This window comes from Littorina saxatilis, linkage group LG2 (assembly GCF_037325665.1).
Source record: "Littorina saxatilis isolate snail1 linkage group LG2, US_GU_Lsax_2.0, whole genome shotgun sequence".
Classification (NCBI taxonomy): domain Eukaryota; kingdom Metazoa; phylum Mollusca; class Gastropoda; order Littorinimorpha; family Littorinidae; genus Littorina; species Littorina saxatilis.
The window spans coordinates 86,246,623-86,264,794 of NC_090246.1; the positions used below are offsets into that span (position 1 = coordinate 86,246,623).

Consider the following 18,172-nt stretch of genomic DNA (forward strand, 5'->3'; position numbering starts at 1 on the left):
TTTCGCCATACGCGACTTGTTCATTTGTCAATTTCCATCATGAAAAAACTCGCACAGACATGTATGACGGGGCTGAGGATTGTGCCTGCTGCTCACTGTTTTTTTGTGTTGTTTTTGTTTTGTTTTTAGGGGGGGAGGGGGTGTCAATCTCTGTCTTGCTAAACCGAGAATGCCCCTGCTCATCGTTTTTATCAATGTCCGAGTCACGCTAAACTGAGAAATGCCCGTCAGCTCTGGTTACTCATTGCTTTTTGTCCATTTCTGTTCTTGGAGGGAGTCGTCCTATAACGTCCCTGCATCCCATCGTCTTTTGTTCTCTCTCTCTCTCTCTCTCTCTCTCTCTCTCTCTCTCTCTCTCTCTCTCTCTCTCTCTCTCTCTCTCTCTCTCTCTCTCTCTCTCTCTCTCTCTCTCTCTCTCTCTCTCTCTCTCTCTCTCTCTCTCTCTCTCTCTCTCTCTCTCTCTCTCTCTCTCTCTCTCTCTCTCTCTCTCTCTCTCTCTCTCTCTCTCTCTCTCACTCACCATATGGACATAATGACTAAAATATTACCATCCTTTGGTTTAAACGGGTTTTGAGCTCTCTTTCTTTCTGGAAATTAAAAATGCAGACCAGGCGAGCAGCGACTGTGACCAGCCAGACTGTCTGACCTTAATTGGACACAAAAACTGACTGCCCCTTATACCCTCTGTACCCTCAAGGATCATTGCGTTAGCCCATGGGTCCACTTACACTTTTTTATATTCACGAGTTTGCCTTCCTGATGTCTTCTCTGAAACGCTTGAAGTGACTCACTCACACCCCCTAGAGAGAGTGGTGAAAATGTCTTGGACTAAGTAATGGAGGGTGTGTTTCAAACGTGGCCTTTGTTCGTGATTACAGCACTGTGTTTGTGTGAGAATGGGCACCTACTTGTATCATGTGGATCGATATTCTCTTCTCTCTCTCTCTTCCCGCAGTGGGGCACTGCGGTTATGAAATTAAAGGCCCCTCCTGTGTTTGGAACCGCAGGAGCTTTCTAGTTTGCTGTTAGGTAGATTTTTGGTTCCTCTTTCCTGTCATGCTCTCTTTTTCTTCATGAATTCTTTTCTTTTTTCTGCCTTCTTGCTCATTCACCTGTATTTTTTCCAAAAAATCTCTTCTCTTGCCGCTTGTCTCGCGATTCATGTATAGTTTAATCTGTTAGTGTTCTGATGTAAGCCCAGCAGTAGATAGGTTAAGCCTATTTTAACATACTGGAAACTGGTAATCTTCCAGTAGGTATTAATTTAGTTTTACTAAAGCCTGCTGGGACACAAGTATATAATGGGTTAGTGCATTTGTAAACAGGAATCGCTTGACAAGTGGCCCCCTTCATCCCCCCCTTCCTCGTCCTGATATGGCTCTACGTAGTCGGCTGGACGTTAAGCAACAAATAAACAAACAAACAAACTCTCTCTCTCTCTCTCTCTCTCTCTCTCTCTCTCTCTCTCTCTCTCTCTCTCTCTCTCTTTCTCTCTCTCTTTCATTATCTCTTTCTTTTTCTATTCCCTCTCTCTTCTTATCTCTTTTTACATTTAGTCAAGTTTTGACTAAATGTTTAGACGGGGGTCGTGGTGTCTGTGTGTGTGTGTAGAGCGATTCAGAGTAAACTAAAGGACCGATCTTCATGAAACTTTACATGAGAGTTCCTGAGAATGATATCCCCAGACGTTTTTTTAAATTTTTTCAATAAATATCTTTGATGACGTCATATCCGGCTTTTTGTAAAAGTTGAGGCGGCACTGTCACACTCTCATTTTTCATTGAAATTGATTGACATTTTGGCCAAGCAATCTTCGACAAGGGCCGGACTTTGGTATTGCATTTCTGCTTGGAGGCTTAAAATTAATTAATGAGTTTGGTCATTAAAAATCTGAAAAATGTAATTAAAATTATTTTTTTATAAAACGATCCAAAAACAATTTGACCTTATTCTTCATTATTTTCTGATTCCAAAAACATATAAATATGTTTTATTTGGATTATAAACAAGCTCTTAAAAGTAAAATAAAATAAAATTAGGATTAAAATAACATTTCCGATTTGGATTTAAAAACAATTCCATCTTATTCCTTGTCGGTTCCTGATTCCAAAAACATATAGATATGATATGTTTGGATTAAAAACAAGCTCAGAAAGGTTTTTTTTTAAATAGAGATACAGAAAAATTTGCTATCCTGCACAGCGCAACCACTACCGCGCTATTCTGCCCTGTCAATTTCACTGCCTCTGACACGATCGGTTGACTTACGATGCTACGAGTATACGTTCTTGTTGAAGAAATGCAGTGCGTTCAGTTTCATTCTGTGAGTTCGACAGCTTGACTAAATGTTGTATTTTTGCCTTACGCGACTTGTTAAATAGCTCTTCACCTCATTCCCCTCTCATCAACAAATAAACCGTCAGTGGGTGTATTCTGCTCTGCTTTCCATTCACTCTGCAAAACACAGTCTCACACGAAACACTTGAGCCAGTTGGAAATCCCACTACATTTGCCGTAATCTTTAGCCCGTTCCGCACTGGCAGCTAATTTGCCATGTAGACTACCAGTAGTTGTAGTTTTAACCTTTAAATTAACAGTTGGGCAGTTACCAGTGAGTGGGGCTTGCCGAATCATTTGCCTGTCAGGCAGATTTTGATCTGTTATCCGCATGGGGGGTAGGGGTGGACTTTTGGACGTTCAACGTGTATGGTAAGCAATTCTGAAATTCGTTTACAGGCCAGGTTTTGTGACAATGTTTTAAATGACATGTAATTTTCCGATAGGTTAAATCTGTTTTCGTTTTTTCCACTTTTGCAAGTATTTTACTGCTGTTTCCGTATTTTTTTGTTAGTGGAAAACTCCATTACTACCATCTCTCCGAATAGTTGGCATTTAGGTTTCATTGATCCCATCGTTCTGGGTGGAAAGCACACACGACATGACGTGAAAGGTTACAGTATTGGCACTCATGTGTGGTTCACTGTTTAAACTTTTATATATAATCCATTGTTGTTGCTACGACAACAGGAAAGAGGTACATTAGGGCGATTTATATGTGTTGTTCAGTTATTCTTGTGCCAGTGCTTTTCTAAATAAGTTTTAGCCTGGTTTGAAAAATTTATATTGATTGTGTTCATAAAATCAAACCGGTCTCTCTGCCGGCTGCAGTCGAACAGAACAGTCGAAAGCGCTTTAGTGTGGTTACTGGCTCAGTGCCTTGGGGCATGATTTCCGACATGCAACATTGTCTTCACTGTTGCATGTTATTTGAGCGTTGATCTCCACCATTGATCATGCATTTATTACCCCGCGCACGGGTTGTCAGCAGTGGCTCGCGTTATTGGTCTGCGAGGATTGATCTGCGGGCATTTATCAGAAAACTTGCTGTGTTTGCAGCTAACCGTGCGATTGCATTTTGCGTGAGAGTTGATCCCAATGATTGATTACACATTTATTGACAGGTGTCTGTTTGTTTCTGTGGCACTGGCATTGCTCAGTGCATACATGTACTTGTCTGCAGAATTATTTCATGTTTACATCGATTTTGTCTGAGCTTGTTTTATGTGTCTGTTTTGTGAGATGAGTCTGTCTCGTTTTTATGAATGTCTGTCCTTGTCGATATCTCGAGGTTGTCAGGGTATATTTATAGATGTTGTGATGTTTTTCTGAATCGATTTCTTCACAAGTATGCATAGAGTTGCAAGAGGTTTTTTTTTTATTGATCAACAGATTGTCATCACTGAATGCAAGAACTGAGAAGTCTTCAAGCCAAATGTTTTGAAAATATTTGAACGATGGAAAACATGCTGATGGCCTTGCTGTCAGGTCATGGTGCCCTTGTTCTTTCATCTCTGATTTCTTTCTTTTTTTCTCAAATGCCTGAACTTGACAGGGTCTTCCATCCGAGCCCGTCAACCCCCTCCCCCTTCTCTCTAACCATCGCTCTCTCTCTCTCTCTCTCTCTCTCTCTCTCTCTCTCTCTCTCTCTCTTTCTCTTTCTCTCTCTCTCTCTATCTCTTTCTCTCTCTCTCTCTCTCTCTCTCTTTTTGTTTCTCTCTCTCTCTCTAGCTCTCCTCATTCTCTCTGTCTTTTCATTCCTAAGCCAAGACTGCACACATTTGACTTCATGCCACGGAGAATACCGTTTCATATCCCCCCCCCTCCCCTTCTCAAAGTCCTCCCCCTCACCCCCACCCCAACGCCCACTCTATTGCTGAGCGCCCGTGAGGAAGGCCCTTTTGCCAGATTGTTCAAATATTGATTGGTCTCCCATCTCTCTGAGGATGAATGCTGTTAACCAGAGTGCATTTGTGTATCTCATTTGAGAGTTTATTTGAAAGTTTGTGTATATGTGATGGTGTTTGTACAGACATTGGTGTTGGTGTGGATGCATTTTTGTTTGCCAGGTAGTTATTGTATGCAGTTGGTAATGGTTTGTTGAACACACTGTCCATTTTTGTTTGCCAGGTAGTTATTGTATGCAGTTGGTAATGATTTGTTGAACACATTGTCCATTTTTGTTTGCCAGGTAGTTATTGTATGCAGTTGGTAATGATTTGTTGAACACACTGTCCATTTTTCACAGACCCCTGTGTGATTTTATGTACACTGCAAATAAAACTGCCATCAGAATATTGTTGTAGCGTCATATCAATAAGACACAGAAGTTTTATCAAATGGGTTCATTGAAAGCACCAGACATTGCAGACAATCATGGATTGGATCTGTGTGTTCAGGTTTTTGTTTGTTTCTGGTTTTGTTGTGTTTGTTTGTTGTTGCTGTTGTTGTTGTTGACTTGTGTGTGTGTGTGTGTCTGTGTGTCTGTGTGTGTGTGTGTTCCTTGATCACAGGTGAACATTTGAATATATCTCTGAAAACCCTGTTGGTTATATATATATGACCAGTTTGCACCCAAAACAAGAATAAAGAGATCAGTGAACATGATTCATCTTTATTCTGTCCAAGAAGCACGCAATCTCTCTAACATAAAAGACAACAACACATAAACTAACACAAACTCCTAATCTGTGTGTGCAGTTGTTCGGAGGATCTATGCTGGCCATCGGTCTGTGGGCATGGGCAGAAAAGGACACACTGGCCAACTTCAGCAAACTGACCAACATCGCGCTTGACCCCGCGCTGGTCTTCATCGTCATCGGCCTCACCATGTTCGTCATCGGCTTCGCCGGCTGTGTGGGCTCTCTCAGGGAAAACACCTGTTTGCTTCTCTTTGTAAGTTATATGTGGGCTCTCATGGAAAAAACCTGTCTACTTCTTTTTGTAACTGTAAGTTATATGTGGGCTTTCTCAGGGAAAACACCTGTCTGCTTCTCTTTGTAAGTTATATGTGGGCTCTCTCAGGGAAAACACCTGTCTACTTCTCTTTGTAAGTTATATGTGGGCTCTCTCAGGGAAAACACCTGTCTGCTTCTCTTTGTAAGTTATATGTGGGCTCTCTCAGGGAAAACACCTGTCTACTTCTCTTTGTAAGTTATATGTGGGCTTTCTCAGGGAAAACACCTGTCTACTTCTCTTTGTAAGTTATATGTGGGCTCTCTCAGGGAAAACACCTGTCTGCTTCTCTTTGTAAGTTATATGTGGGCTCTCTCAGGGAAAACACCTGTCTACTTCTCTTTGTAAGTTATATGTGGGCTTTCTCAGGGAAAACACCTGTCTACTTCTCTTTGTAAGTTATATGTGGGCTTTCTCAGGGAAAACACCTGTCTGCTTCTCTTTGTAAGTTATATGTGGGCTCTCTCAGGGAAAACACCTGTCTACTTCTCTTTGTAAGTTATATGTGGGCTCTCTCAGGGAAAACACCTGTCTGCTTCTCTTTGTAAGTTATATGTGGGCTCTCTCAGGGAAAACACCTGTCTACTTCTCTTTGTAGAAATGTAAGTTATATGCACAGTGATGATGTTTCTGTACGGGTTCCGAGGCGTACAAAACACCTGTCTGCTTCTCTTTGTAAGTTCAATGCACGGTGATGATGCTTCTGGGTTCTAGGGCATACCCCCAGACAGGATTCTTAACTTTTTGAAAAAGATGAAAATTTTCAACGATTTAATTACCCACTGTAAAAGAAGTTGAGTTTAAAGGAACCTTCTACTGTGATACATTGTTGGTCGAGAACAAAACAGAGAATAGGATCGTTGCTGAAGACTCCCTCTTTTTTAAGACTCTGATTTTCTGTTTTGACCTTTGTAAATGTACCTCTATTTCCAGACTCGCTTCTTTATTAAGACCAGATTTTCTCAGATTGTTGAGGTCTTAAAACGGGGGTTCTACTGTACTTTCAAGGTTGATGAGTACACACACCTGCACTCACTCTGTATACCGCCCTTTCAGCTAAAGCAAGATTCACCCTGCCCCCCTCCTGTCTCGCACCTACACCGGCCCCCTCTCTGGTCAGCGAAATGGGCCAGCGGCAAGACTGAAGCTTTGTATTGAGCCCCAGCCGAGAGCTCCTCTTCTTTTGCCTCTGTGTGCGGATCTTTGTTTATTTTCTTACACATGAACATGTATATGTTGTGTATGTACACAGAGGATTTTGTGGGATGAATATTTTGAAGCTGGGTGGCATGCTTTGCCCTTTTATCAAACAGAAGCTGACGGTTGTGTCAATGTAGATCTTTTCAAACGCTGCCAATGTCCACACGAAGCACATGCCTATGTTCTGTATTAAATTCAGACCAGGTAGTGACAAATCTGCACGGAAATTTTTTTCGGTTACTGGAATTTGGGGAAGAAAAGGTTTACCTTAGAATGGGTGCTGATACAGTGGAACCCCTCTTTAAGACCCCCCAATTTAAGACGACCTCCCTATCAAGACCTTGTTTTCTTGGACTTTCTGTTAATAACCTCTGTAAATGTACCCCCATTTTAAGACCCCCTCCGTTTTTAAGACCGATTTTCTGAGCATTTTGGAGGTCTTAAGATAGGGGTTCCACTGTACAGACTTTCTGTACATGCAGACCAGAAACACAGACAGACAGATATGTGTACAGTGTTGCACATCTTTGCTTGAGCTATCAAGTTGATTTGACAGACAGAAACCCGCTCAGTGCAGTTTAGCACAGAACTGTGCATCAGGTATAGATGTGGATGGGTTTTTGGCATAGATTTGCATGGCATCACCAGTGATGCACACCTGCTCACGCACATACACGCACACACGCACACACACACACACACACACACACACACACACACACACACACACTCCCTGTCTCTCTCTCTCTCTCTCTCTCTCTCTTTCTCTCTCTCTCTCTCTCTCTCTCTTTCTCTCTCTCTCTCTCTCTCTCTCTCTCTCTGAGAGTAAAACAAAAAGAAAACAAGAGCGCAGCGCTTGCTTTCCTGGTGTGGGCTTGGCAAACGCCTCAATGTTGAAGTTGTGCAGGATTAGTTTGAACAGGGTCTCCAAATCTTTCCCCCTGCCAAGCTAGCTAACTGTGAGAACAAAGAATGACTCCAGCCCCCAAAGGATAGACCATTAAAACACAGGCACAGGATTCTACAGGGGAACTCCCCTTCTAAGACTCCCTCCTTTTTAAGACTCCCTCCTTTTTAAGACTCCCTCCTTTTTGGAGATCCTGTGACCGTGTTTTAATGGTCTATACTTTGGGGGACAATCATGGTACCGGGAACATCTCCACGATTTTACAGAAAAAGCAACAGGGTGGGTTTTTTTTAGACCACACTCATGCACAAAATTAAAATATACTTCCATTAAAAGCAAAATAAAAGTGAAATAAAATGTCATGTACCATACGTTAAAAAGATATCTTTAGGGCGCACTTTTCATTTTAAAATGAGCTGGAACAGGGTTTTTCGCTTGACAAAATGTGGTTGCTAGTGGGTGTTACAGTTACTATCAATCAATCAATCAATATGAGGCTTATATCGCGCGTATTCCGTGGGTACAGTTCTAAGCGCAGGGATTTATTTATTTTTTATTTTATTTTTTATTTTATGCAATTTATATCGCGCACATATTCAAGGCGCAGGGATTTATTGATGCCGTGTGAGATGGAATTTTTTTACACAATACATCACGCATTCACATCGGCCAGCAGATCGCAGCCATTTCGGCGCATATCCTACTTTTCACGGCCTATTATTCCAAGTCACACGGGTATTTTGGTGGAAATTTGTATCTATGCCTATACAATTTTGCCAGGAAAGACCCTTTTGTCAATCGTGGGATCTTTAACGTGCACACCCCAATGTAGTGTACACGAAGGGACCTCAGTTTTTCGTCTCATCCGAAAGACGGGCACTTCAACCCACCACCTAGGTTAGGAAAGGGGGGAGAAAATTGCTAACGCCCTGACCCAGGGTCGAACTCGCAACCTCTCGCTTCCGAGCGCATGTGCGTTACCACTCGGCCACCCAGAACCAAAGGCCATTTACAAGGTTTTCTTTGGTTGAGATGTCCTCTCCTTTGTCTTCTGTCATGCTTGCCACAGTGGAACCCCCTTTTAAACCACCCCTCCTTTGTCTTCTGTCATGCTTGCTACAGTGAAACCTTCTTTTAAACCACCCCTCCTTTGTCTTCTGTCATGCTTGCTACAGTGGAACCCCCTTTTAAACCACCCCTCCTTGTCTTCTGTCATGCTTGCTACAGTGAAACCTTCTTTTAAACCACCCCTCCTTTGTCTTCTGTCATTCTTGCTACAGTGGAAGCCCCTTTTAAACCACCCCTCCTTTGTCTTCTGTCATGCTTGCTACAGTGGAAGCCCCTTTTAAACCACCCCTCCTTTGTCTTCTGTCATGCTTGCTACAGTGGAAGCCCCTTTTAAACCACCCCTCCTTTGTCTTCTGTCATGCTTGCTACAGTGGAAGCCCCTTTTAAACCACCCCTCCTTTGTCTTCTGTCATGCTTGCTACAGTGGAAGCCCCTTTTAAACCACCCCTCCTTTGTCTTCTGTCATGCTTGCTACAGTGGAAGCCCCTTTTAAACCACCTCTCCTTTGTCTTCTGTCATGCTTGCTACAGTGGAAGCCCCTTTTAAACCACCCCTCCTTTGTCTTCTGTCATGCTTGCTACAGTGGAAGCCCCTTTTAAACCACCCCGGCTTAAAGGTACTGAACTTGTCAAATCCAGGTGCACGGAGCCCCTGGGGCTTTTAGTCATACCTCAGGCAGCTATCCGTTAGAAGAACTACCAAGTTTCATTGACTTGCACCCAAAGAGTCAAGAACTGCGATATTTTTACGAATTAATTTCGTACTCGGCTGGTCTTGACCTATATTTGGATCTAAATTTAGATCAGGTAGATCACCACATCATGCACAAAAAGACAGTCACTAGCAAACTATGTCAGACGTCATCATGAGTTTGTGTAAAACAAAATGGAGGCCGGAATCACTCAGTTGAATCGAACTCCGACCAAACACCACGTAATAACTAGGTTAATTTATGCACTCGCGTGAACAAGAAACTGTCGAGCTTCACAGATGTCGTCGTTGGGTAGTTTTGGGTTTGTTTTACTACCATAGGAGGATTTTTGAACTGTAAATGCACTCAGCTGCAACAAAAACGCAAAACGAAGGCTGTGAGCTGCACTGTGCCTTTAAGACTTCTCCCCTTTCAAGACCTTGCTTTCTCACATTTTCTGTTCATTCACCTCCATTTTAAGACTCCCTCCTTTTTAAGACCTGATTTTTTCAGATTTGTAGAGGTCTTAAAAGGGGGGTTCCTCTGTATTGGTGACTGAGTTTAATGCATCTTTCAGGTTTTCTTTTCTTTTTTCATTTCTTTGCTCTCTGTCTGTCTGTTGTTGTTTTATTTTTTTTCTCCTCTCTCCTCATATTTTCTTTATTTTTTTCTATTTTTGTCCTAAGGCGTAGTGTTATGTGCCTGTGATTTAAGATTTGTGTCAAGCACATAGTTCACATTTCACAAGCTGGGACAATTCTTTGCCCTGCCAACTCGCAGAAATTGCCAAACAATCAGTTTTTTAAGTCCCATCAGGGCACTTGCATAGGTAAGGGCCTTGAAATAGATTAGGGTGTTCATTTTCGCTAACCTGTAACGTTTGTAGCCTGTAAAATACAGATTAGGCTGGTGTCGTTTTTTGTGTTGACTTTGAGGTTTAAAGTCAATGTGGCCAAGAAATGTGTTTCCTGCACACATTGTCTTAACGTGTCGCCAGTTCACATGCCCTCCTACATACCCCTAAACTGTCCAGATCACACTGATTTCTGAACTTTCGATCTCTCTTTTAAACACTTTTGCTGATGTCATCTTGCTGAACTAATTTAAAAGTGTAAAATAATATATATATTTTAAAGTTACCATTAGTTTTGTTATTGCTAGTACCATGCCATTCTCCGAATTTGTTTATATTTGTTACTTTCCATTTCTTTGTTTGCTTGTTTTCCCGCTTATTTCAAAGGCTTTTTATGGTTGTCTGTCTTTTTGTAAGCATTTGTCTTTCGGTCTGCGTGTGTCTGTCTGTCTCTGTCTTTCGGTCTGTCTGTTTTTGTCTTTCTGTCTGCGTCGGTCTGTCTGTCTCTGTCTTTCAGTAGTTTCAGTCTACAACTGTCCGTCTGTCTGTCTGCATTTTCCTGTTTGCATCTGTCTGTTTGTTTGCATATGTTCATCTCTCTGTATCTGTCTTTCTGTGTGAACTCATTTTCTGAAGTAGTAATAAACATCCCGCACACTCATTTTATGATAATAAAGTCATGTGTATAGGTTAAGATGAACACGAATATGTGTGCTTCTGTTAACCTGTATTTGTGTATTCTTCTCTGTTTCAGTTCATGATCACCTTGAGCATTATATTTGTCTTGGAGTTGTTGCTAGGAATCCTGGGTTTTGTATATAAAGACTGGGTGAGTATGTCATTTTTACCTTGGTATGTATCATTTTGAGTTATGATAATAATGATAATTATGATAATAATAATAATAACTCAGGCGCCCAGTAGCTCTGTTGGTAGAGCGCTGGACTTGTGATCCGCAAGAATTTTAGGAGGTCGCGACCTAAAATTCCCAGTGGGAAAATAAAGTAATAAAAATGAAAATAATAATAATGATGATGTTAATAATAATTGTATTTGCAAATCCCGGTTAGTGCCTTCCATAACTCATGCAGCTTATTCATGTATCATGATATTTCAAGAAGACACACACATACAATTAAAACAGATATTCATCGTATGTGTGTGTATCTGTCTATCCGTTTGCCAATCTGCCTGTGTGTGTCTGCATGTCTCTCCTGTCTCTTTTTGTCTCTGTCTATTAGAGGAGGGGGGCGATGCTTTACCACGTGCACCGGGAATGGGCTTTTTGGATGTAACGTGCATGGGAATGGGAAAATTCTCGTAGCGTGCACCGTGCACAGAGGTCCGGCGTGCACCGTGCATGGAGCTTTTTCGTAACGTGCACCGTGGATCATCATGCATGGCACTTTTGGCCTCAACGTGCACAGACCCACCCCCCCCCTACCCCCCATGGTGACCCTCTTAGAGAGAGTGTCCATTAGAGAGAGCATGAGAGTGTCTCTGTCTGTGTGTTGTGAGCAAGTTATTGTGAATTCGTTTGACCCTCAGTGATCTGTGTGTGTGGCAGGTACGGGACCAGATAGAGGGCCAAGTGAAGAACATGATTGTTAACTACAGAGACGACGCAGATCTCCAGAACCTGGTAGACTGGGTGCAGCAAGATTGGGTAAGTTTTGTGGTCATACAGTGGCACCCCCATGTTAAAACCTCTCTAACAAAACATTCTGAGTGAATTTGGTCTTAAAAAGGAGGGAGTCTTGAATTTGTATGGCACAGCCACACAAAAAAATGTATACCCCCGAAAAAGGCTGAAAAGTCAAATTACATAATAACCACATAAAAAACGCTCGCGCTGGACCCGAGTACTCTTCAGATTGGCTCGCTCCCCCAGTATGAAAGTTTTTGTCTTGTGCACGTTTAAGACCAAGTGATTGATCTGTGTGAATTACAGGCATTCCCTTTGCTATATAAATACATTGCATGCGAGCCGAGGATGTGCGTGGTGACTGGCCTTTCTCTTTTATTTGTAATTTGATCACAGTGAAAATGCACACACACACACATTCACACACACACACACACACTCACACTCTCTCTCCCTCACTCCCTCTCTCTCTTCCTCTCTATCTCTCTCTTACACACACACACACACACACACACACACACACACACACAGACGAGTACAGACTCATGCACACGCACACACACACACACACACACACACACACACACACACACACACACACACACACACACACACACAGTAACACTAACACATGTGCACAAAATGAACACACACACACACCGCGCAAGAGAAAAAGACGTCAAAGACTTTTGACCGTGACGTAATCTTTTTATGACGCTATATTTCTCGTCAATGTGTGACGCGTTCGGCTGTTCTATGAGACTGCCTGGCTGGCTGTGGTTCCGCGAATTCCCCCTGCCGCCAAGTCGTTTTTTTGTGGTTTATTTCGCATTTAGGTCCCAGGTAACATTATGAAGTTTTAATACGATCAATCGGACCTATTATCAAGTTAGTGTATCAACTTTTGAACGAACTGCGCCCAGTAGTTTCCCAGCAATAAGCTGTTAAGTCGAGACACACACACACAGACAATTAAAGTCTGCTGGACCCTTGTACTAGCGTACTCGGGGATAACTCAGGTTATATATCAAGCAGAGGCTTACGATCTTAATCCACACTAGAGGTACAGGAGTACCTGCCATATCCGGTCACCCATTAGTCATTGCAAAGGTGACCGCAAATATCAGGTGGCCGTCCATTACAGGCCCCCTCCTCCTCCAAAAAAAACCCAAAAACACGATCAAGTTTTCATGAAGAAAAGAAAGCGATCATCCATGAGCCGCCGATTCATTGTCTCTGTTACTGTGTTAGTTTTGCTTTCGTTTATACATCTTAATTATTTGCGTGTTTAACTCGATCGTCCTGGCTAAGCTATTGTTTCGTATGTTTCTATGTGTGTTGTTTGGATTATTATATATGTATTTGAGTGTCAGATAAACAAGTGTTTCAAACTCACATCAGTTGTGATCGATCCGGAAGTGACTGCCGTAAATGTACATGTATGCGCATGTCTGTATTTACAGTTTGCGCATGCGTAAGTATTCATGTCGTCTGCTCGTGCTGTGCCGTCTGTGCACACAATACACACACACACACACACCACAGGCGCTCGCCCGCGAAAGTGAAAAGTGGCCGTTAAGTGGCCGCTCCTGTCGAGTAAGAGGGGCATCTTAGGGCAAAAATCAGTGACCGTTGACCGCGTCAGACAGGTTAACGGCCATTAAGAGTCAATTATAGAAGGAAAACTCATTAGTCATGGGAAAGCTGGCCGCTCCGGGCAGGTTCACGCTCGCGAAAGGGCCGGAAATGGAAGGGTCTACTGTACTAGTCCTGGGTGCTAATGTGCCAATTTTTGTGTAAATCTGTTTACAAGTACAGAAGGTAGGTTGAATTTAGTAAGTGCATGCTCCTTTATTTCAACTATCTTTAAGAAAAAAAATTAAATGACTCGGTGAAAGATGTTGATCTCTCTCTCGATCTCTCTTTCTTTCTCTTTCTCTCTCTCGTTTAATTTCATGCTGAACGTATTGACTGAATATGATTTTATGTTGTGCACAGTTGGGATGCTGTGGAGTGCACCGCTACAAAGACTGGGAGAGCAACATTTATTTCAACTGCACCTCTCCAGGCGTGGAAGCTTGCGGAGTTCCCTTCTCCTGCTGCAAACACACAGATGTGAGTGCCTGCTTCTCTCCCTTTAGAGTATCAAATATTGTGCTGAAGTTATGCCTTGGTGGCCTGGGTCACAGTTGTTATGTGTGTGTGTGCAAATGTAAGTGTGTATGAATTTGCATGTGTTTGTGAGTTCATTTGTGTGTGTTGGTGTGTGTGTGTGTGTGTGTGTGTGTGTTCGTACATGAGTGTGTGAGTGGGTGTGTAAAAAGTTAGCAAATAGTATTTCCCCAAAAATGTGTTACAGTAAAATGAGAATTCTGTTGACTAAATTTGCCATATGCACCAACACATTAAAAATTACCACAGCAAACTGTGTATGTACTATATATACCACCCCATGTTTTTGGAAAAAAATCTTGTTGAAGCCAACTCAATCAATCAATATGAGGCTTATATCGCGCGTATTCCATGGGTACTGTTCTAAGCGCAGGGATTTTTTTAAATTTTATTTTTTATTTTATGCAATTTATATTGCGCACATATTCAAGGCGCAGGGATTTATTTATGCCGTGTGAGATGGAATTTTTTACACAATACATCACGCATTCACATCGGCCAGCAGATCGCAGCCATTTCGGCGCATATCCTACTTTTCACGGCCTATTATTCCAAGTCACACGGGTATTTTGGTGGACATTTGTATCTATGCCTATACAATTTTGCCAGGAAAGACCCTTTTGTCAATCGTGGGATCTTTAACGTGCACACCCCAATGTAGCCAACTGTGTATGACTTTCAATAGTAAGTACAGAATATGCATGTATGGTTGACTCAGTTACCTACAAAAGGTCTTGTGCCAATTATTTAGGCTAGGAAAAAACAATATTTCCCATTGCAGTGGTTGAAAAATGTGCTAATCTTCTGCTAGCCTATGCACAAATCAGTGTCTTTCACATTTTATCCAACTTTGTTTAAAGAAAATGATGGTTTATTTCAGGAGGTGATGGTCAACCGGCATTGTGGTTATGACATGATGAAGCTGTCACATGTGAGTTTTTGTTGTTTTTATGCAGACTCACCCGTTCTGCTTCCAGTATCAAAAAACAAGAATTGTAGGTTATTGGAACGGTTAATTATTGACAAAACAAAACGTTACAATGAAATTATTGACAATTTTGTTAATAATTAAACGTTCCAATAACCTATCATTCTTGTTTTTAATATTCTGAATTTGCAAAGTTAGCTGTCGATCTGTTTTGGGATTTCTGCTTCCAGCAGCTTTTGATCTTTTTCTTGATTTTTTCCTTTGAATTTTGCTGTACTGTGTAGGTGTGAGGATTGTTCACACAGTACACCCTTTGTTAAAAAAAAAAAAAAGAGACACCCTTAAAAGGGGAGTTCTACTAAAACCGTTTGCTCTGAAGTTGAGGTAGTTGTCTGCTTTTTTCAGCAAGCAAAAGAACGTTATTGAAGCTGAGTTTTTCTTGAAGTTTTGTAATCTTAAAATAATTCAAAACTGCTAATGTTCAAACATTATAAAAAAGCAAGAATGTTCAGTTTATGAAACGTTAATTTATCATTTATCATCACTATTCACCTATTGTGTACCTGGTTTGTCCACTGTCAAGACTGAGAGGTTGAGGTTCTTGTGAATTTTTGTGTGTCTATAATTAAACATTCCATAAACTAACTTTCTCGAGTATTTTTTCATGTTTGTTATCTTGCTCAAGACATTTGAAGGACAAGAAAATGATCAAGGACTTGGTTTGAACAAAATGTTGTTCAATATACAAGACATAAAAAAATCAACAGTTTGCAACAAGGACACAAACTCAAGCAAAAAAGCGTATTGATCAATGACTTAACACTGATTCTGTGTGTGTGTCAGGACTACGACCGGAACATACAGATCTACACCACCGGGTGTATACCAGCGGGGGAAAAGTGGCTGGAGTCCAACCTTATACCTGTCGCAGGTGTGGCAGTAGGAGTGGCCCTTTTACAGGTAAGTGATGAGGGTATACTCATTGTCTTGCTGAATCACAGTTTACGTACACGCACGCATGCACACACACACACATTTACACTTGCACACACATGCACACACATACCATGCACACACATTTACACATACACATACATGCAAACACGCATGCATGCACGCACACACACACACTTACATGCACAGGTTCCCTTCACCCTTAACCCAGTCAGCTGCTCGAAATGTTCAATGTTTGCTTATGAACCGGATTTTCAAAAGAGAACATTTTTTATTTCTGAAGTCATGATAAAGCTTTGTAATACATGCATGTGACAGTGAGCATTTAGCTTCAATTCCCAGTGACCAGGTATTTTTGCTCTGTTGGAAGCTAAGGGTTTTGCTGGTGCAATGTTCTGTCTGCTCTGACCTGCTAATGAAAATCTGAAAGAACCAGTAAATACAATATTGTAAGGGAATTGTTTGCAGATAAAGCTGATTTTCTTGGTACACTATATCCAGTTCCTTTCCCTGCTGTGTGGAGACCTGTGCACTCATACAGCAACTGAAAATGTAGACTGTTTCTTATTATCAATGTCCACAGGCGTTCTCAGCAGATAGTTATCCCAGGTTTCGCTGAGATTTACTTTGTTTCTGTTGCAGATTCTAGGAATCTGTTTTGCTCAAAACTTACGGAGTGATATTCAAGCTCAGCGTGCCAAATGGAATTACTAGCTGGTGAGACAATGTTCATTTTCACCAACACGAATCCAGCCCAGGATTTACAACGGACATCGCGGTTCTCAAAGAGCGTGTTGGGGAATTCTCAACTGCAGACATTTTTATCACGACATCACAATGGACACTGGAATGTTGTGTATGTGTGTGAATGGGTTGGAAAAAAAAAGGAAGAGAGTAAATGGGGGGTTGGGGAGAGGAGGGGGTATGGGGGGGGGGGGGGGGTGTGTGTGAAAGAGTTGTATGAAGCCTTTCTAGTACATTTTGAAAACAAATGTTACTTTCAAAATCAGGATCCGAAGACAATCTTGAAGTCATTGATACATGTATATGGAGGTAGTAAGCCTATGTTGTGTTGTGATTGTCTTGTTTGTCTTATTAGTGTGGCTTTGTTGGAGAGAATAAAGGGTACGACATTGGTAACAAAGAAACATGTGTTCCGGCATAAGTTTTCCCAGCAGGAAGCTGTAAGTTTCTTTTGAAAGGTTGTATTATGTTATGATACATGTGTCCCTGTACTGTATGCTCATTTTGTTGTTTGTCCATTGTGTGTTTTGTTTCCGTTTGTTTACATGATGAAGAAAGCGGCTGTGTTTACCTTAGATAGAAGATGTCTATGATTGATGTGGCAGCTCATATTATAGATGTTGACTATCTGTGCACACAAACTTTCATCAGTTGAGACTTTTCATCTATACTTCCCCGTAAGACTAATCTGTCCCCAAAGGCTCTTTATGCATGTCTGCCCACAGATCACAATATCAAAGAGAAAAACTATCTTCTTTAAAATACTCGGTTTATCTATTGCAGACTGGAATGAACCTGACATCAAAATAAAACATCCCATTTTACCAGTCATGTAAAGTCTGCATAAGGGTTGGCAGACACCTTTGAAGTTTTAACAGGTGTGTTGCACTCACTGTATGTAAATGCTTGATGGTAACTTTGTCAACTCATTGATCATTTAATATTGTATTTTCCATGAAAATTCAGGCATTCCTGTCTGAGGTAAGAATAGATCTCAGCATAAGAATGTACATCTACTGAAACCTTGTGAATAATTTATATAATTCACAGTTCTAAAGACCATATATGCTGCAGATGAATCAATGCAATGCTTGTAGGTATATTTACTACATGTACCACACAAACCCGCTCATGACTCCATCAGTGCATTAGCAGACCTGGGACCCATACAATTTCACCGTGTTTTGTACGCATGGTTGTCTAGAATATGATCAGTACGGTCAGTGGGAAAAAATACGATAAGAAAAATCCCTAGACTACTTTTCTTCACAAGCGCATCCCGAAACCGATGCAGTATTTTGACACATGCTAACAGTTTTTGTCAGTAAACATTGAAGGAAGCATTTGTCTTAAATGTATTGGTAAACTTAATTAACGGTGCAACAGACTCGTGTGAAGCATGTTTGAATCATGGTTGTTCAAATGCTGTGTGGAGTACGCTCATTTTTCTGAAAATACACCAAGTTTGTTTGAGAATACATCCAGTGTAAAACAGGGGTTCCCAGGTCTGCATTAGACATTCATGCTGGAGATTACTACAATATGTTACAGTTAGAAATTATGTTACAGTTAGACAGTGTTCAGCTATTGTATTTCAGCACATATAGTGTTTTATGTCTTTCATTAACTGTACTTAAGCTTAAACTTTGTGGCTTGTCTTACACTCTTCAGATGCTTTAAATCTGTGCATTTCACATGAACCACATCAGTTAAATCAG

General features: G+C 41.3%; 1 protein-coding gene across 1 annotated transcript in view; it reads left to right on the forward strand.

The window, feature by feature from the left end:
- The window catches only part of LOC138960012 (tetraspanin-17-like), a 28,315-nt gene extending 11,705 nt beyond the window's left edge, over positions 1–16,610 (forward strand). Inside the window, exons 2-8 of the mRNA XM_070331731.1 lie at positions 5,038–5,232; positions 10,766–10,840; positions 11,579–11,677; positions 13,655–13,771; positions 14,709–14,759; positions 15,600–15,716; positions 16,353–16,610. Of these exons, the coding sequence (XP_070187832.1) occupies positions 5,038–5,232; positions 10,766–10,840; positions 11,579–11,677; positions 13,655–13,771; positions 14,709–14,759; positions 15,600–15,716; positions 16,353–16,424 (726 nt within the window). The 3' untranslated portion in view covers positions 16,425–16,610. The remainder of the gene's footprint in view (positions 1–5,037; positions 5,233–10,765; positions 10,841–11,578; positions 11,678–13,654; positions 13,772–14,708; positions 14,760–15,599; positions 15,717–16,352) is intronic.
- The last annotated feature ends 1,562 nt before the right edge of the window (positions 16,611–18,172 follow it).